Source organism: Marmota monax, unplaced genomic scaffold (genome assembly GCF_021218885.2).
Source record: "Marmota monax isolate L192 unplaced genomic scaffold, Marmota_monax_Labrador192_F-V1.1 WCK01_AAM20220418_F8-fsc00173, whole genome shotgun sequence".
Classification (NCBI taxonomy): Eukaryota; Metazoa; Chordata; class Mammalia; order Rodentia; family Sciuridae; genus Marmota; species Marmota monax.
The window spans coordinates 1,835,534-1,854,684 of record NW_026694620.1 but is presented as its reverse complement, the minus strand read 5'-3'; the positions used below and the strand labels follow the sequence as shown (position 1 = coordinate 1,854,684).

Genomic DNA, 19,151 nt, shown 5'->3' with positions numbered 1-19,151 from the left:
TGGGAGTTGTGTGTATGTTGGGAAGCCTGTGTGTTGTTTCTGTAATGTGGGGGGACTTGGGGAACCACAGGCTCAGGGGCAGGGTACCAGTATATCAGCGTGGGCCAGTGGTACCTGTTGTGACTTTTTGTTGGGCTGTCTTTGGACATTGCAGTCTTGATCTTGTTCTCTACTCCCCTCACCCTTCGACTGTTTGAGCCTCCAACCTTTATTAGAAGAGAATTTGATCTGCTGAATCATTTATTTTTGCTTGTTGACTAATCACTCCGCAAAATGCATACATTCCTGTCATTTGTGGTTTCAGTTATTATGGAATAAGAAACATGTCTCCAGTTCCAGGAGTTTGAGATGTCAACAAGTCAATAGGGGGAATTGGAGGAGACGGGGAATCCCTACTATCCTTTCAAGGAGGTTTGGGATAGAAACTTGATTTAGTTCTTTTTTAGTCAGTACAGGAGGAGAGGGTATCTAGAGGACCTCATCCCTCCAGATGGCTCCCTGTTCCTGTGGGAGTCTCATAGGTGACAGTTCTGGGACATAAGGAGGAGGGTTGTGGCTGACAGTCCAGCAGGCCCTGGCCTTTGTCCTTCCTCTCTCCAGGACTTCCTCTAGTACCTGAGGAGCCGACCATGCCATGCTGACCTTGGAGACCTCTCTTTTCCCTCCATCACAATTCCTCCTATTGTTACTGCCTGCTAGTCTTGACATTGTTATTTCAATTGACAATGAATACTCTCACTGGAACACCTTCTTTCTGGTATTTAGAGCAAATTCTTACTCTACTTTTTGTGACAGTATTCTGAGAAGTTACTCTAAGACTGCTCAGTAGGGACAGTGACTACAATGTAAGTAGAAGGTGTAAAGTCTAGTTTGAACCGGTTTGAGGCTTACTTATCTGAAGATTTTGAGGCTGCTTGAGATCTGCAAGATGTTTTGTCTGGACCAGGAATTATCCTTTACTTGTAGATAGATAAGGACCTGGAGGACAGGTATCCACTTTGATGTCCTTTTATTTGACTTGGTACAGTTAAAACTTTCCTGGGAACAGGGCCTAGAAACCTTCCAGATCTGAGTCATATGCAGGTTGCCCAGAGCACTGGGGAGATAGTCTGTGGCTTGATGGAGCTAGAGATTTCTGGGAAAGATGGAGCCAAGGCGATTCACTATAGAAGGGATCTTAAGTGACCTTATAGAGCAGGTCAGTGGATCCCTCTTGCTGTTTCAGAACATGCCCTGCCTCTTCCTGAGCTTGAGACTTGCCCTCCAGCACGAGGAGAGGGAAGTAAGGACGCAGTGGTCTGCACTCCAGAGCCCTCCGCTGGCTTGTGCTTCTCCAGCCCTTAGCTTGTCAGGTTAGCCTGGCCAGAGTCTCGGGCTGATTGCTGTGCTGGGACATCGGCTATGACACGCTGCTGTCCATGGGCCTCTATGCAGTCCCCCACTGTCTTGAGGATGATTTGGAGTCTGCGGTCCAGGGCCAGGAGGTGCGGTTCAGTGAGGATGGGGGCCAGCTGGTCTTCTAGTAGAGACTCCCGCATCACATCGCTGAGTCTGTAGTCGGCCTGGGCCAGCAGCTGCAGATGCAAGAGTGTTTTCTTTTTGATCCTGAAAAGGCAAAGTCATAGGAGCCAAATAAGTCAGGGCAAAGAAAATACCTTGTCTGTACCTGCCCATTCCCCGAATAGCTGTTGCAGCTGATATTCTGAGAGCCTTCTCCCCCAGTGCCTTCTCAAGCATGTTAATGAAAACCGCATCAAAAAGGAATGAAGAAAAGGTGTCCGCCTTTGCCCAATTGCCTTTTGGTCAACAGCCTCTAACAATCATAATGCCGCCTGTGCTGACGCTGGACCGTGCGCATTTGCGCTGAGGTTGCTAAAGGAATCAAAACTGAAGTGACAGGATTTTTTAAAGAGACTTAAAGCTGATGGGAGAAGCTTCTAGTAGGTGAAATGATGAAGCTGTCTGCCATTTCAAGAGCTAGACTCCAAGATGGGTCATGCTAACTATTTCTCAGATTCTAAAATCAGAGGGATGAAAATGGGGTGGGGCCATCCTCAGGAGTTTTATCTCTTTTTATGCAGGAATCTGACTTGGACTTCTGGGCAGGCAGCTTAATTGTCTTATTTTTGTCACAAGCAGCTATTGCCTGGCCTCCTCAGGAAGGGAGGGAGGAAGCAAGAAGGGAGACATATTGGAATTAATCTAAGAAGCTGATTAAGAACATTCATACTCAGAGTTTCCCGCTGGAGACAAATGGGGTGGTTTTGCTAGGTGCGAACCACATATTTATAATTAGCTCCGGATGCTGTTGCTGAGCAGGTGGACAGTTTCACAAGCCTGGCTAAGATGCTAGAAAGGCCTGGAAGTAGGTTAGACATCCTCCAGAGAAGTGTGGTTGGGTGAACTGAACTCTGGGCACAGGCTGTTTAAAGGGCACTCTAATCAGGACTTTGCTTACATGGTGATCAAATAGTAATATGAGACTCTCTGACTCCTGGACAAAGCAGAGGTATGATTAGTAATGTCAAAGGTCATCAGCCCCCGCAAAAGTGGGAAATTATCTAAGTGGGTTAGAGATTAAAGTTGGCAACTGAAAAGTTTAAAAGATTATGTCCAGCTGAGTGCGGTGGCACACGCCTGTAATCCTAGCAGCTTGGGAAGCTGAGGCAGGAGGATTGTGAGTTCAAAGTCAGCCTCAGCAAAAGCAAGGTGCTAAGAAACTCAGTGAGACCCTGTCTTTAAATTTAAAAAAAAATAAAATAAAATACAAAATAGGGCTGGGATGTGGTTCAGTGGTCGAGTGCCCCTGAGTTCAATCCCCAGTACCAAAAAAAAAAAAAAAAAAAAAAAAAAAGTCTGAATTCATCTTAGGCCAAAGGATGAAAAAGTGAGATGTTGCTTGAGAAGATGTGATAATTGTCTAAGAAATGAGGCAATTCGCCTCATTTTACCTGCCCATGTCCTAGACCAGTGAAAACTGATGAAGGCCCTCAGAGCTCAGTGGCAAGCAGGATGAACTGTCCTGGTGGCCATCTGCCCTTGGTGCCTGCTGCATGCAAACTTACATGCAGCACTGGGAGAGAGGCGAGAGGATGGAGATCTCATCATGGGAGTGTCGTCCGAACCTAGGAGAAGACAGACTTCAGTGAGCAGCATCCTTATTCCCTTGGGGCTTTCTCTCTTTTTCTTTTAAAATCTGTGGTTGGGGTAAAAAGCCAGGGACCATGGCAGCCGCCTCCCCAGCCCCCCTCTCCTCTGGGCATAGCAGCCTCCTTGCTAGAACCAAGCAACCTCTCCTTCCTTCAGGCCCAGCTAGGGAGGCCCAGCCTCTGGGGATCCTCATTCTGTGCCTGCGAAAAGGGACCCACTAAAAGAAACCCACGGAGCTTGATTCACGGAGCGCTCCTGGGCTGGCAGAGGATCAAGGGCGCTCAGTTAAGAGCAAGAAAAAAAGCAAGTGGGAAAGCCCAGCGGGATGGGGGCGGGCGGAGTGTGCAGGCGGGTCTGGGCAGGCTCCTGTGGCGAGCAGCTGCAGGAAGGTGTGTGTCTGGAGGCAAAGAGCTGCAACTGGCAGGACCCTCACCCTCTGGCGTTGTCGAGATGAATAAGGAAGCCATCCTCCCCGAATTTGGTGAACATCTCATAATGGTGACGGTCCATGTTTCCTGTAAAGAAAAGGAGAGGGGCTGGTAGGTCAGGGGGACAGGCGCCTCTGACCTCAGTTCTGTCCAGGAGTAGAGGCCTGGACCCGGGCCACAGCTGGCGTTGCCCAGTTTCCACCGCTTCCTCTGCCCCCACCCCTGCCCAGGGGTTCTGTTGTACAGAAGTGTGCCTTCGTCCCTCCTGTCCATATCGATGGGATTTTTCAGCCCAGGCACCCCCAGCTGAGAGTGAAAAGCTACCTTCCTGAAGGGAGTGACAGTGAGCCCTCTGTCTGCTTTGCTTAACGTCTGAGCACGTGTGCCATGGCTGCCTTTGTTACTCTGCTGTCCTGCCCGACCTTTCCTGGTCCCTGTGGAATTACCAGGAAGGCGGAATTCCCAGTTTCTGGCTGGGACCTTGCCTTCAACCCTCACTTTCTCACCTTCCTACCTGCTGTCCCCTCGATGGGTGCAGGGAACACGTAACGTCAATCTGACGCCCACTTGGGCCCTATGGCAGGGAGCTGTGCCTGCCCCCGAGGGCCCCTTCCCCAGTTCTTTGAAGAAGGCACCTGCTAACTTCTGTCCTCTTGGGCCTTTGCCACTTCTGAGGCTGGGTGGTACGGGGTTGTTCAGTCCTCATGAACCCGGATATAGTTGTGTGCCAAGGTCACAACCACTTCGCCAGGTGCCCTGAGCATGGGGACCTACCTATCAAGAAGTCAAAGATGGCCATGTCGATGATGTTGAGGAGCCGGTTGCTGCTGTTGTACGGGTAGATCTGTCTCACAGTGTCACAGTAAAGGGGATTGAGCTCCCACCTGGGGGTGAGAAGAAGTCCTGGGGCTGGAAAAGCCAAGGTGGCAAGGTGTTGGGGCCCTCCCCACACCTGCAGCCCACTCCCAAATCCCTGCCTCCCTGATCCCGCCCTGGGCTGGGGGCAACTTCTCAGGATGCTGGTGGCTGGTGGTAGCATACCCTCAGGAGGACCCTGGCCAAGGACTCGGGAAAGGAGCCCGTAGATTCCACCTGATAAAAGGTTCTGAGTCATTTAACTGCTGGATGCTAAGCTAAGGGCTGGGGTACCACGTTCAGAGACCTGGGCAGGCAGGGCAAGATGGTGCCATGTCTCTCACCTGCTTCCTCAGCATCCCTCACCAAGCCTCTTGGACACTGGCCCTCCAGGGCTCCTGCACTGTTCACAACCCCCCATGGGCCACCTTGTTATGGCTGTCACATTTGTGCTTCTGCCTACATTGTACCGTGTGCCGCTCAAACTTCCAAAGTCCCTTCTAACCCATCACTCATGTCCTCTAGAAATTCTTCCATTGCTTCTTTACCCCCACAGTCAAGGTGGCCTGAAGATGGACCTACTCAACTAGAACTGAGTACTGCCACGTGCCAGGAGGGGTGCTGCACCTGGGGATACAGCCAGGAGGCTCTTGGCCTCGTGGACTTTTCTCAGGCTAACTGGTGTCCCTCCTACGGCTTCTCTCGTGCTTCTCTGTTATAGGAACACTACACTAGGCTTCCACAGTCTGGCTGCTTGTCGGTCCACTCAAGAAGCCTCCCGAGGGAGAGCCTATGTCCCTCCTGTGTCTCCTAGCATTTAACAGGCTCTCCATCACCCAGTAAATGAATGCAAGCAAGAGAACAGACCCAGACCAGCTAGTCACAGGATCAAGGTAAATGGGGCAGAGGAGGACCGAGGAAGCTTTTGGGGTCCAACCGGGACCACTCTTAAGAACTGGACTGCAGGACCGTGGATGTGGATTTGCAGCCAGGGGCTGACTCACTCTTCTTTTCCTGCCAGTGTGTAGGAGCGGATCCAGGGGTTGGGCACCGACAGCCTGGGGGCCAAGTTGAGGGACGGCAGGAAGGCAGAGAGGGAGCCCTCCAGCAGGTGCGGGTTGCCGCAGACCGCGTACTCCGTCTTGCACATGTACGGACACTTGGCGAAGAAGCACACATTGCTGGCTGCAGGACGGGGAAGAAGAGAGGAGCAGGAAGAGGAGGACTTGGAGGCAGGCCGTCTTCCTGCACCAAGAAACCCCTGGGGATTAGATGGGGAGCCCTGAACCCGTGTCTTGGGAAGGTGGGAGAAGGAAACATGGCCATTTTGGGACATAGCAGCTACAGAACTGAGCATCATGGGGACCAATTTTCAAATGTCTCTGAGCAGAGAATGGGATCCAGTCTCTCTGCATCTCATCCATATGATTGGGACATTCTTTGTTACCCTGGAAGGATAACCTCTGGCCCCAGGAAGGCCAGCATTGTGGGTTTTAGCGACCACACTAGCCTCTTAGCATCTCACACACCACCTTTTCCCATACAAAATTCATCTGATGGGAGTGTCTGAGGGCAGCATCCGCCCATTGCAGTAATGCGGTGCTAGTGACAAGGAGCCATGCCACTGTGAACGTGACAGTGGGCACCTGCTTTACCGCGTAGGCAGGCAGGCTCTGGCCAGCACTCTACCTGGAGAGACAAAGAAAACGCTCTGCAGGATTTCATTCTTGGTGACCTCTAGGATTTCCTTGGTGACATTCACTAGCCTCCCCACTGTTGGCGGCACCCGTCGAAAGTCCAGAATCCTGAAAGAGGGAGTCCAGGTTAGGGATGGTCAGGGAATGGGGAGAGGTCCTGTCCCCAGGCCAAAAAATGTTAGAAATCGCCTGGTGTTCCTGACCACACCCTGCAGGGCGGCCACTGGGGGGTGTCTGTGGTGCTGGGCTGCGGTGGCAGGGTCACTGCTGAGGGGTGGAGAAGGAGCCCCTGTTCCATCAAGCCTCCTGGGCAAGCCTTCCTACCATCCAAGCTGTGTTCTTCTCTAGTGCTTTTCAGCTCAGGTGTGCGTGCTGGGATCTTGTTCAAGTGCAGGTTCTGATTTTGTGGGTCCTGGGTGAGGCTGAGATTCTGCATTTCTAAAAAGCTCTTGTGTGGTGTCCATGTTGCAAATCCATAGAGCACACTTTGAGGGGCAGTGACTGAGTGGATAGGAACCTGGGAGTTTAGGAATGTGTTTTGTCTTCTAATATCATCACCTTATGGTTCCTTGGGCATCTTTTTGTTTTCAGATCAGGAACTAGAGGAAAGGGCAGTATTGTGCCCAAGAAGGCAACGTGCGCAGTACAGCAGGGTTAGTTTTCTTTATTAATTGTTTATTTCGTTATGTTAAAAGACCATGGGTTTGTTGGGTTTAAAGGCACCGCCCTGAGGTATGGAAGAGGTGGACAGCCAGAAGAGTCCCCCGAGGGTCTTTCCAGCATTGCCTCCAGGCAATCAGCCTTTGTAGGGGACACCACCTCCAGGGGTCGGACTTACCTGTCCAGGTGGAAAGCTGCTATCTCGGCGTTGTGTCTCTGAAAGTCAATGAAATAGAAGAAGTCTGCCGGCGTCTCCTCATCTCGCTGCTGTCTAGAGAGAAGGAAGGAGTCACGCCCTGGACTCAGACTTCAGCTGGGAGGCTGAGGAGGGGGCTGCGAGGAAGAGGAGGGGGGACATGCTTCTGTGCTTCTCACGTACACAGGGATGATGGAGCCACCAATCAGGAATGGCCAGTGGCTCCCTGAGCTAGGAAGAGACATGCAAGGTAGGAAGAGTCCGGCTTCTGGAAGACACTGTCCTGTATTGCCATCAACATCAAGTTCCCTACTTGAGAAGCTTTGACCACAGTGGCCGAGTCCTTAAAAATCCAACCGACGTGAAGGAAGAAGTACAGGGAAGGTGTAGAAGGAGGAGCTAGGATCCATTAGCAGGGCAGACCCAGATGCCCAGGGATTAGGAAAGGTGGGTGTGATCCAGAACTTGGTCATAGAAAGTTCCCTAGAGACGTCTAGTATGATTGAGGTTTTGAAGAGATGGAAAGTTCTGGATTTTGGGGTGGTTTGGGAGAAACACATGGGACAATCCCCTCAGAGAAACTCAGGTGGGTCAGGAGAATGGACCCAGCCACAGGATTGCGGGAGGCTGGTGAAGAGGACATTGATTTCTGTGCATATTAAACTCTCCAATGGATTCCTGAAAAGCTCCATCCTGCCCCCGGGTGTGCGTGTTCAGGAAAGTGCCTCCTGATCCCTAAGGCATGGTGGGGCCACCTCCGGCTGCTAGGTCACCTCTGCCTTGATGCTAAGAAACATGGAAGAATGGGGATCTTCAAATAGTTTTAAGTCCACTGTGTCTGAAGGCAGCAAAAACATGCACAATGTAAAGAAACGTGGTGGTGCAGAAAGCCCTCAGGAACCAGCCCGCAACCGAAAGGGTTCTGTGCCGTCGGCCAGAAAAACACAGGCTGGTCCTGAAACCTGCTGCAAGGTGCTGCCCACGGAGAGGAGCTATTCCAGAAAGTGCCACCGCACCTCCAGGACAGCTCCAAGCCCTGCCTGGCCCTTCTCATGAGCATCACCACACTCTGCCCCAGATAACAGACAGTCCCTGTCCCTGGTCTTACTTCCTGAATTTCATCCGTATGAACATTCGGTCTCTCCTTTGGGATTTCTAAAACATCATTTCTTCATTGTCTGGCATATGAGTGAAGTGACCGGAAACTTGAATACTACTTTGACTTGATGTGAATGCTTCCCTTGTTTTGAGAAGCACGAGTGCACTTATTGTGCAAGCATTGAATACATGCCATTAAGAACATCACCTCTAGCTGATGGGTGTGGTGGCCCACGCTTGTAATCCCAGTGGCTCTGGAGGCTGAGGCAGGAGGATTGCGAGTTCAAAGCCAGCCTCAGCAAAAGCGAGGCCCTGAGAAACTCAGTGAGACCTTGTCTCTAAATGAAGTACAAGATAGGCCCTGGGGACGTGGCTCAGTGATTGAATGTCCCTGAAATTGTCCCTTCAGTATTTTATATGCCTGACTATATGATCCCTCTGAAAATTGTCCCTTGGAAAAGGATTCTTTTCATGTTCAAATTCTTATGTATTTTCTCAAATGATGGAACCCCTCTCAATTACTTTATTTTGTTTGAGCTGGTGATGTCACTCTGAGCTGGTTTTGCTGCCTGACAAGTGGTTAGGGCAGGTCGTTGGGCATCACGAGAAAGAAAAGTGGGAAAGACTTCACCTCAGGTTAACATTGATCCTAAACTTGACTCTGCAATGATGTTGACCAACACTCACAATCCTTGGCAAGTGGAACATGAGAGTGGGGGGCGGGGGGAGCAGTATCTCTAAATTTATATATTGTTTTATAGGATGAGAATTTTTAAATCAAAAAAATGTAAGAAGATATTCAATTGTTTCATACACATCTTTGAAAGCTATATATTTAAATTGACCAGACGACTAGGTTTTTACATTTCCACAGAAGAAAAATGAGGAAATCTCCTTAAAAGCAGGCTTCTAAAGGTTGCCTGGGCCTTGGGGTCACAGGGTAGGCCCCCAGAGCCAGTGCACTGGACTCCATGAGCATGGGACTTGGGCACAGAGTTGTTTAAGGCTCCCCAGGACAGCTGACCTACTCCAAATCCCTCCTTAAGGTGGTGCTGACTCTTTATCTGGTACACATTTTACTAGGCCCCACCTCTAGAACCAGTGACCAGACGGTCCATGGGGCCTCTCCTCACCTGGCTGACGGTTGGAATCCTGGCCGGTCCACGTGGATTCCACGGAAAGACAGTGCATTTTTGGAAAACATGTGACTTGGGTAATGGGAGTGAGTGTGGCATCCCCAGGGGAAGCAATCTACTAGGATAAGGCATTCGAGTCCTACTTCAGGAGACCCCCACCTGCAGCGTCTTGGAGCCAGACACCCATTCATACACCGAGTTGTGCGCACAGACTAGATGCGTGATTATATTTCACCAATATATATGAACTTCAAGGGGATGTAAGTTTTTTTTTTTTTTAAGGTGGTAGTAGGGATTGAAGCCAGGGACACTCTACCCTGGGCTATATTCTCAGCCCTTTATTTTTATTCTTTTAAATTTTAAGATTTAAAAGAATAAAGTTATCCACCATGGACTGGAATTTGTGATATTCCTGTCTCAGCCTCCTGAGTTGCTGGGATTATAGGTGTGTGCCACCAGGCCTGGCTGTTAGGTTACTTGTTTTATGAACAAAATATGAATCAGTGTAGTTGGGTGTGGTGGTACCTACCTCTAATCCCAATGACTCTGGAGGCTGAGGCAGGAGGATGGCAAGTTCGAGGCCAACCTGGACAACTCAGTGAGACTCTGTCTCAAAATAAAAAAGTAAAAAGGACTGGGGAAGCAGTTCAGTGGTAGAATGCCCCTGGGTTCAATCTCCAATAAGAAAATTAAATTAAATTATATATAATGTACATATTATATATAATACATGTGTGTGTATATGTGTATATATTTATATATAAAGTGTGAACATGTGACAGACTTCATAGTACCCTTTCTAGGTTGTCTAGTTTTTCAATCAAAACAAGTATTGTAGGGCTGGGGGTGTAGTCCATGGTAGAGCACTTGCATGTACGAGGCCTTGGCTTCAACTCTACCATTGCTAAAAAATAAAAAATAAAAAAAAAGCAAGTACTGTCACGTAGAGATCTGTAAACTTTTGATGTCCAAGGAAGGGTGCTAGCACACTTAACAGTCCCACCGCCTGGTGTCCAATCCTGGGTCCACTGTTACAGCTGGGAGCTTGGGATGTGCAGGCCTCTTGTGGCCTCAGTATCTTCACCTTACAGTGGACATCATAATGGCACTTGGCTCATGAGGATGTTGACGATCCAAAGACCCAATTCATGTGGGGTGTGTGGCTCAGATGCTAGCAAGGGACTCTTACTATTTTAATTGCTATCATTCTCACAAAAAAATAGTCATGTGCTTGGGGTAGGATGTCCAAAACAGGTCTCCCGATCACTGGTATAAAGATACTAGGTCACTTTTTATTTTTTATTTTTTTGGTAGTACTGGAGATTGAACCCAAGGGTGCGCTCTCACTGAACTACATCCTTGTCCTTTTTTAGTTTTTATTTTTTAAATTTTAAGACAGGGTCTTGCTAAATTGCTGAGGCTGGCCTTAAACTTGTGATCCTCCTACCCCAGCCTCCTGAGTGAGTGGGATTAAAGGTGGGCATTAGGTCACTTTTACTGCTTTTAGTTAGAGCTCCCCCAGGGCTGCCACCCTGGGCGCAGCGGTGGGAAAGACTCCACTTACCTCATGGGTTTGAACATAGCCTTCCCGAAGTCCGAGAACCTCAGCACCAGCTTCAGGTGGACGCCACTGGGCTTCACAACTGTGGAGGGTGGAAGGGCCAGTGAAGGACGCATTTGGGCCTAGGTCGGAGCTCTGACTGTTCATTCCGAAGGCCCAGCCAATTTCTTCTCTTTTATTTAATAAGAACTTAAGGATGAGTATTTGCTTCCCAAGCAGTGGAGCAGGTGTCAGGGTTCCCCAGAAAGACACTAGTGAAAAACCCCAAAAATGTTACCCTAAGAAGAACCGACCCTCTCCTCTGTTTCAGCTGCCCCCTGTGGATTCTGATCCTGCCATCTGTGACAATAACTGAGATGCATTCTTCCTATTGAGGACTCTCTGCTGGGCAGGGTCTAGGGCGTGGCAAATCCATGCGCCCGCGGTGCAGGGGGCACTGCTCACCTGTGCTGCAGCCTGCCTCACCTCACCTGCCCCACTCTGGGCCAGCCCTGCTGCGAGCCCCATGAGGGTTGGGACAGCATCTTCTAACCTTTGACACATCATGTCACATAGAGAAATGTCTGACGCGTGTTCATCAAGTTGAGGTAGGTAGATGAGGCCACTTGCAGCCAGAGGTGGCTGGCCTGCGGTTCAGTGTCCAGGCCCACCTGGAACCAGGTCCCAGCCTCCCCAGAGGGAAACGCTGCTATGCTCCTGGCTTTTCCGTTCTGTTAATCATTTACCCCAGGGGGCTCAGCCTTGGCTGCATTAGAACCACCTGGAGCTTTTAAAACATAAATGCCTGGGCCTCACCCTCTGCAGTGGAACCCAAACCTCCGGAGGAGGAGAAGAAGTTTCCCCAGTGATTCGGATATGTTGCCAGCATCACGAACCACTGTCAGGCACGACCCCCTCTTAAATTCGAAAACAGCCCCCAATCGGGAATTTTGTTAGAATTCAAATTCTGATTCCATAAATCAGATTGGAAACCGAGATTCTGTTTTTCTTACAAGCTCCCCGTGATGCCGGTGAAGCTTGTCCCTGGCTGGCATTTGGATCAGTCAGATCCTGCACCAGAGTGCCCCGTAAATGCCTTTCTTTCTGTGGGTGGGTGGGCAGAAATGTTGACTTCTTAGGATTAGGCAGGGACAGCCCTCATTGGAGCGGATGCTGGGGTTCCAGTGGCTGTGACAGGGAGGGGGCTGGATGTGGCTGGGAGAGGCAGGAACTTACTCTGGGTGCAGTCGCACGCCCCCAGCAAGGCTTTCTCGTCCTGGCTGTAATCTGCAAAGGAGAAGGGCAGTGAGGGCTTCTAGCCAGGATCCTGGGAGAGTGACCACCTAGGGACAGACCCTCAATACCAGGAGGGGATGCAGCTTGGAGGTCTTAGCCTTGACTGTTCTGAAGGGATCTCCCAGAACCCACAGTTTCCCCCCCTGCTCCATCCTGGTCCCCGTCATCTCTAGTGCCCAATCCATCCACAGCTGGCTGGAAGACCCAGTCTGATTTGGTCTCTGCTAATAATTTGCTGCATCACATAGACTGTCATAGTGCTTGAGGGCACAGACTTGCGGTCAGAAGACCTGTGTTTGAATCCCAGCTCCAGCACTGGGTCCTTGGTCAGGTTACTTCACCTCTCTGAGTCTCAGTTTTCCTGCCTGTAAAGTTCCAATGATAATATCTATGTCATCAGGTCATTGCAGAAGAGCAAATACATTGCCTGGTTCCAAAGGAGCACTCAATAAAACGGCAGGAATCGCCCTTCTTTATTATGTGTGCAGAACACATTCTCATACCTCCATTATAGGAGGGTGATGAGATTAAGGTTAGAAGATCTCTTTCAAGAGGAAAGTGTTTTTCTGCTTATTAACCTGTCTATCATGTGACAGTGGCAACCCTTTAACATTCCACCCTGGGTCCCAGCCTGAGATGGCTTAATCCAGCCCCTCGGGGAGAGTGTCAATCACTCCTGCCCTGTCTCATGACCCTCACCGGCACTGATGGTGGGAAAGTGCCTCATGTCGTGCAGGAGTTTGCTGACGAAAGGACTGGACCTGGAGTACAGTCCGTGGCGGTTGATTCCCAGGTGGAACTGGACCCAGCTGGCCTCGGTTCGGAGCTGCAGCGGAGGCTCCAGGGAGGTGAGGTTCAACTGCTCTCTGTAAATCTTGTGTCGTCTGAAAGAGCCACAGAGCATTTTTGGTCATGTTTTTAAATTGGAAGAAGAAAGAACGTGGGGCCATCACCGGGGCAGCTCCTCTGGAGCTCCACATATTCCTTCACGGACTCAACAAGTGCGTTGAGCACCTCCTGCGGGCCAGGCCTTGCGCTGTGCTCAGGGCGCCACGGGGAACAAAGAGCCCCTGGTCCCTCCTGGTCCTCAGAGAGCCTATAAGCTAGCTGGTAACACAGACAGTTGCACAATGCCACATGCACCGTGACACGTGCACAATGACACATTCATGTATGCAAATACACCAAAGCTGACCTAGAAGCCATGACAGACCCTGTGAAGGACAAAGGCAGATGGCTGAGAGAAGAACGAGGGGACTCATGTAACCCGGGCTCTCAGGGACACACCTCTGTGCCCTTTCCATGAAAAAGTCCCAATACTTTATGACCCAGGGAGTCGGGAGGGAGGGGAGAAGGTGATTGGTGAGAATGAAGGGGAATACAGGGAAGGTCCTTTGGAGGGGCTGGATGCTGAGTTGGAGAAATCAATATGGCATCAAGGAAAAGAAGAATTAATTAGCCATTTATTGATCGTTCTTCTTGGTAGCCTATTTTTTTTTTTTTTGCAAGGATAAAAAGAAAAAAGCGACAACAATGGTGTTTGCATTTAGAGTCTAGCATGGGAGACAAATTGTACGTCTATGAAATAATTGGAGCAAAGCAGAAGGCCTCCCTTCTAAGTACCAGTACACTGGGGACACACAAGCCTTAAGTCCATAGCAAGATACATGTTAGTTCTGCACCCCCAGCTGGTCAATAGAGGACACTCGCTCAACCTGTGAACAAACGCTGAGCAGCTATTGATTTTAGTTATTTTATTTTATGATATATTAAAATATTTATTTCTTAGTTATAGGTGGGCACAATATCTTTCTGTTACTTTATGTGATGCTGAGGATCGAACCCAGTGCCTCCTGCATGCTAGGTGAGCACTCTACCTCTGAGCCACAAACCCAGCTCCGATTTTTGTTATTTTAGAAATGGGTGAGGATATTTCTTCTTAAAAAGAAATATGGCATTTGACATCATTTTCAGAGAGTGGGCTTCTTTTTTTTTTTGGTATTGGGGATTGAGCCACAGCCTCAGACCTTTTTACTTTTTATATTTGAGACAGGGTCTTTCTAAGTTGCTTAGAGCCTCACTAATTTGCTGAGGCTGGCCTTGAACTTGTGATCCTCCTGCCTCAGCCTCCCAAGCCACTGGGATTACAGGCATGCTTGACGATGCCCGACTGAGTGGGTTTCTCCTAGTCCCTTTCTTGGCCTAGGTACTAGAGCACTTCTTCAGCCAGGGAGGGTGAAGAGCAGAGTAGCATGAGCAGAGGTGCCAAGAGTTGTCTATAAGACACCTATCTATGCTTTCTCTACCTGCACAGGTAACTCCCCAGTTCAAAGGGAGGTTGCAGAGACAAAGAAGGAGTCCCTCATTATCTTTTATACATAAGAGAGCAATTACAAATTCTGTTTCCATTAGTCTTTTGAGCTGCCAGGGACAATTCACCCTGGTCATCAGGAACCTAGTTACCTTCCACCTCTTGCCCCAACTCTTTGGAGTTGGCAGGCCTTCTGGATTCTGTCTTCATTGAGGGAAACACTACACAACGGGATTTGGGTTCCATCTTCCAGTTTCTATCAGACTTCTCCTCAGCACACTGTGACCAGGAACCTGCCTTTCAATACCCAGACTTGGTTTCTCTGGGCGTCCCTGTTCAGAGACCGAATCTCAGCTTGTTGATGTCAGCTGGGGCTTTCCTGAGTTTGGTGATGAGGTTCTTGCCCCTGTACCCCTCTGGATCTCCATGACCACCTTTGGTGTTTTTTGCTTTGTGGGGTGCTGGGGATGGAACCCAGGTCCTCGAGCATGCGAGGCATGTGCTCTACCACTGAGCCATAGTTCATTTGAAGGCAAGTTGCCTCCCACCCAGAGCCACGTCAGGCTACCTGCTTCACACCCTGGAAGTTTTGCCATCGTACCAAGACCAGGTTCTTAACTTCCACGGAATTTCTAACTGCGAGTCTGTTTCGTTGACCTTATTCCTCCTGTTTTAATCTCACTGGTATCGAGGACCCTATAGATGGACCTAATTTGATGGCATGATCCCAAATAGGTCCCCTCTCTCCTGCCTGCGTTTTTTCCTTCTATTTATCCTTGGTTTTATCTTTTCCTTCCAGGTCTTACCCCCAATGGTCTTTCCTAGAGAGAGCGCTCCTTTGCAAGTGGACCTGTGGATTTGCGTAATCTGCCGAGTCTTCCTGGGACAACCATTTCTTCTTTTCTTTCAGCCCTTTGCTTAATGACTCAAACTTGATTCTGAAAAGGGCCCATGGGAGGGAAAACCTGGTGGAGCTAAGTTTCAAACTGGGCATCTGACGTCATGACTGAGAGCAAACACGAATACACCAGGTAGAGGGGCTGGAGACAGAGAACTGGACTCCAGGAGCAATTGCAAAGAAAATCACGAGGCCATCATTGAGCAATGACCTCAGGGCTGGAACAAACCTAAGAGACTATTAACCCAGCTTCCCTTCCTCCTCATAGCATTCCTTCCAAGAAGTCGTCTCTTATCTTGGACCAGCTCCAGTGAAGGGACATGCCCTGTCCAGCCTAGTGCAGTCGATCTGTCCAGCTCTATTAGAAAGCACTTTCCAACAATAAGCCCAACTTCCCTCCGTTGCTTCCGCCAGTGAGTTTTGATTTTACCCTCCAGATTTAGGATCCCCCTCTTGTATTACACCATTTAAAATATTCAGAGATAGTTCTCATAATGACCTTGGCATCCTTCCATTTTAAGCCTAAGTTTCTGACTCCCTTCACAGACCTGGGGGTGGAGTCTTAGTCATTGCAATGGACTGAGTGTTCATGACCCCCTCAAATTCACATGTTGAAACCCTAACCCATTCTGGTAGCATCAGGATGAGGAGTCTTTGGGAGGTGATTAGGTGTTGAAGGATAGGGCCTCCTGAATCAGATTAGTGGCCTTAGGAAAGAGAGCCCCGAGAGATCTCTTGCATCTTCTGCCATGCCATGTTCTAGAAAGAAGTCAGGTGTCATGGAAAAGGGACCTCATCAGACACCAGATCTGAAGCCAAGGAATTGGATTTCAGTCTTTCAGCTTCAATCAGACACCTCAGCAGCCCACTCTGACCCATGGATACCTCATCTTGGAAATTCCAGTCTTCAGGAACGTGACAAATGGATTTCTATTGTTTGGAAGCCACTCAGCCTATGGGATTTTGTTATAGCAGCTTGTAAGGACTGAGTTATATTTATTTACTTCCCTCCAATTTCTGACACGCAGAACAAAATGTGATGCCTCGGCTGTGGAAGCCAGGGCAGAGGAGAACAGAATGATCACGACTTGCATTATACATGCTTTCTTTCTACTAATGTTGTGGCAGACCGAATAATTTTGGGGAAACTACATCTCATATTTCTAAAAAGACTATGAATCCAAAATCGGCCTCCAAGACTCCATGACCTCATCCCCGGAACCTGTGGCTGTGACGAGCTCTCACGCCCATGATTACGCTGGGTTCCCACCACCGTGGAATGTGGGGAGATTATCCAGCTAGGCCTGAATTAACCACAGGAGCCCTTAAAAGCCGAAGTCTCCCCTAGCAAAAAGAGAAGGCAGAGAAATGAGAAAACCTTAGAAAGATTTGACAAACTCTTGCTGACCTTGAAGGTAGAGTGAGCCAAGGGCAGGGACCAAGGAGTAGCTAGAAAGAGCTGGGACTGCTTCTTGGCTGATGGCCAGCAAGAGAATGGGGGACGAGTCTGACAACCGCAAGGAATAGAATTCTACCAACAGACATGAGCCCGAAGGAGGACCCCTGAGCTCCAGATGAAGATATGACCAACAGATGCCTTGATTTTAGGGTCTCGTGAGACTCTAGGGGAGAATGAGTCCTGCTGCCCTGGACTCCTAAGCTAAAGAACAAATGGGTACTTCTTTAAGTCTCTAAGTCTGTGGCAATCTGTACAGAGTAGCACAAAACACACATATTCTGTTCACAAAGAGGCTAAAAAACCAAATACCTTTATTTTAAGCATATGTTTTTATTTAAGAAAACACCCTAAGTAGTGAGTGTGTGTGTGTGTGTGTGTGTGTGTGTGTGTAATATTAACTAAACACCCTTAAATATGGAGCTGCATCTCCAGCTCTTTTTGTTTTTTCATTTTGAGGCAAGATCTTGTTAAGTCGCTGAGGATCTGACTAAGTTGCTGAGGCTGGCCTCCAACTAGCGATCCTCATGCCTCAGCTTCCCGAGTCACTGAGATTACAGGCATGCACCACCTTGCCGGGCTTCTAAGTAATATATTTTTTTTCTTTAATGTAGGAAACTATTGTGCAAATAAGTTTTAGAATGTTAATTGGTCAGGGAAGGGGTTCATCAATTTTGGATAAAATTTATGAGTTCTCCAGGGTCATATAACAAGAAAGATGTAGATTGCAGAATCACCGTGAGGAGAAGATGAACAGATTTAAATGCCTCGAGGAGCCAGGCAGGGAGCAGAAATGAGCAAAGAGTGCAGGCCGAAGGCCACAAGGAGGGGTGGAGAGTGTGTCAAACTGGAGCGCACAGGCCTCACCTCAAGGGGGACAGCCACTGCCAACTCTCAGCTCCCAGCAATCATGCCCTGACGTTACTCATTCATTCATTCATCAAACATGTGTTTCCAGTTGGACACTGATCTATATTTTGGAACTAGAGCTGTGTACACAATGAGGTCTTTTTCTCATGAAGCATATTCCAGGAAAATCACTTATTCTGAGTTTACAACAGGAGTTAGAAACCCAGATTCTGATCAGAATTTGAAACTTCCTTTAAAAGAAAAACCAAAAACCCATGTTGACTCAAATTTAAAAATATCCTGCCTGGGCCAAAACAGTTACAGAGCTCCACAGCCAGTGTGTTATCTGCTCCATTCTGTTACAGCAATTGCAAAGCCAGGCCTGTCAACAAGACAGAAATATTAAGGCCCCTCCCCCACATGTAGCTCTGGGTTCGTGTGCAAACAAGGGCACAGGGCAAGCAACGGAGCCATCCGTTATTTTAAGGTTTTGGTCTCTGAGAGCAGTAGAAGGAAAGATGGCTGGACCTTCTCTCCCACAAGGGGAACGGTGGCTTACACAGCCCCTAAAGGTCGACAGCAGGCCCAAGAGTCCAGCTGCCCCCTCCCCACCCAGGCAGAGAAGCGATTTTTACTGTTCATATAATTATTTAGAGTGACTGATGCTAAACTTGGGCAGAGATAGAATTTTATGAAAAATCAAGGGAAGGGGTGAATTCTTGACCAGGTCTGCGGGCCTCCAGCCAACTTTTCCTGACTTTGTTAACATTTATTTTTATTTTAACAAATCGTCTGGCCAAGCTCTGCTTCCCAGGGCGACTTGGAAGCTGAGGTTGTATGACTGCAAAAGTCTCTCGGGAATTTGCTGTAAAGAGTGGAAAGTCCTTAGCCAAGTTAGTCACCCTGAACCACAGCAGCACAGAACACGGGGAGGAAAGGGAAGAAAAACAATTATGCGGCCCGAGCCGGGTTTTGGGAAAGGGCTGGGAGGAGGTGGGTTTTTCTGCAGTGGAGCCGATACCTAATGGATTCTAGTTATAGCCACCAGTGGGGGACACATGATCCAAATTAAAAAATTTTTTAAAAAGGGTGTCAAATTGATGGTAAATTCTAGACTAGTTTCGTACTGCTTCTAAAAACATTCACATTAATTGTTGGGTGGGGACACATGACTCTCTGGTTTGCGATTCTGCCCTTGCTAGAGTTGGGGTCACCTCTTTCGGGGTGGGAGTGTGGATGGAAGAAGGAGTTTCACTGTGTCTTCTGCTTTTCTTTTTTAGATGGTCAAGGCAGAGCTCGCAAGAGGGATTGATTTCTTGTGAAGCTTTGCTTGAATGCTCTTTGCCTCTGGGCGGGCAACCTGCGAGGAGGTGTTGCCCACCCAGGTAACTTAAAATCAGAAAGGACTGGGCATGCATGTGGTCAAGTGCCCCGGGGTTCACTCCCCAGTCTGACGAAAAGAAACAACAACATCAACAATAACAACAACAACAAAACTCCAAAAGAAACGGCCATGGTTGGAGTATTTACACCATGGTAACTGCAAATGTTTCAAATTAGAGCTTTTGTTATTTCTCAGGA

General features: G+C 48.8%; 1 protein-coding gene across 1 annotated transcript in view; it reads right to left on the bottom strand.

Annotated features, from left to right (window-relative positions):
• Positions 1-992: 992 nt before the first annotated feature.
• Fam20a (FAM20A golgi associated secretory pathway pseudokinase) overlaps positions 993-19,151 on the bottom strand; it is a 47,737-nt gene continuing 29,578 nt past the window's right edge. The window contains exons 2-11 of the mRNA XM_046422654.2: positions 12,756-12,940; positions 11,997-12,047; positions 10,785-10,863; positions 6,969-7,061; positions 6,123-6,238; positions 5,438-5,618; positions 4,353-4,462; positions 3,584-3,665; positions 3,066-3,125; positions 993-1,605 (exon numbers count right to left, since the gene is read on the bottom strand). Coding sequence (XP_046278610.1) covers positions 1,341-1,605; positions 3,066-3,125; positions 3,584-3,665; positions 4,353-4,462; positions 5,438-5,618; positions 6,123-6,238; positions 6,969-7,061; positions 10,785-10,863; positions 11,997-12,047; positions 12,756-12,940 — 1,222 coding nt within the window. The 3' untranslated portion in view covers positions 993-1,340. The remainder of the gene's footprint in view (positions 1,606-3,065; positions 3,126-3,583; positions 3,666-4,352; positions 4,463-5,437; positions 5,619-6,122; positions 6,239-6,968; positions 7,062-10,784; positions 10,864-11,996; positions 12,048-12,755; positions 12,941-19,151) is intronic.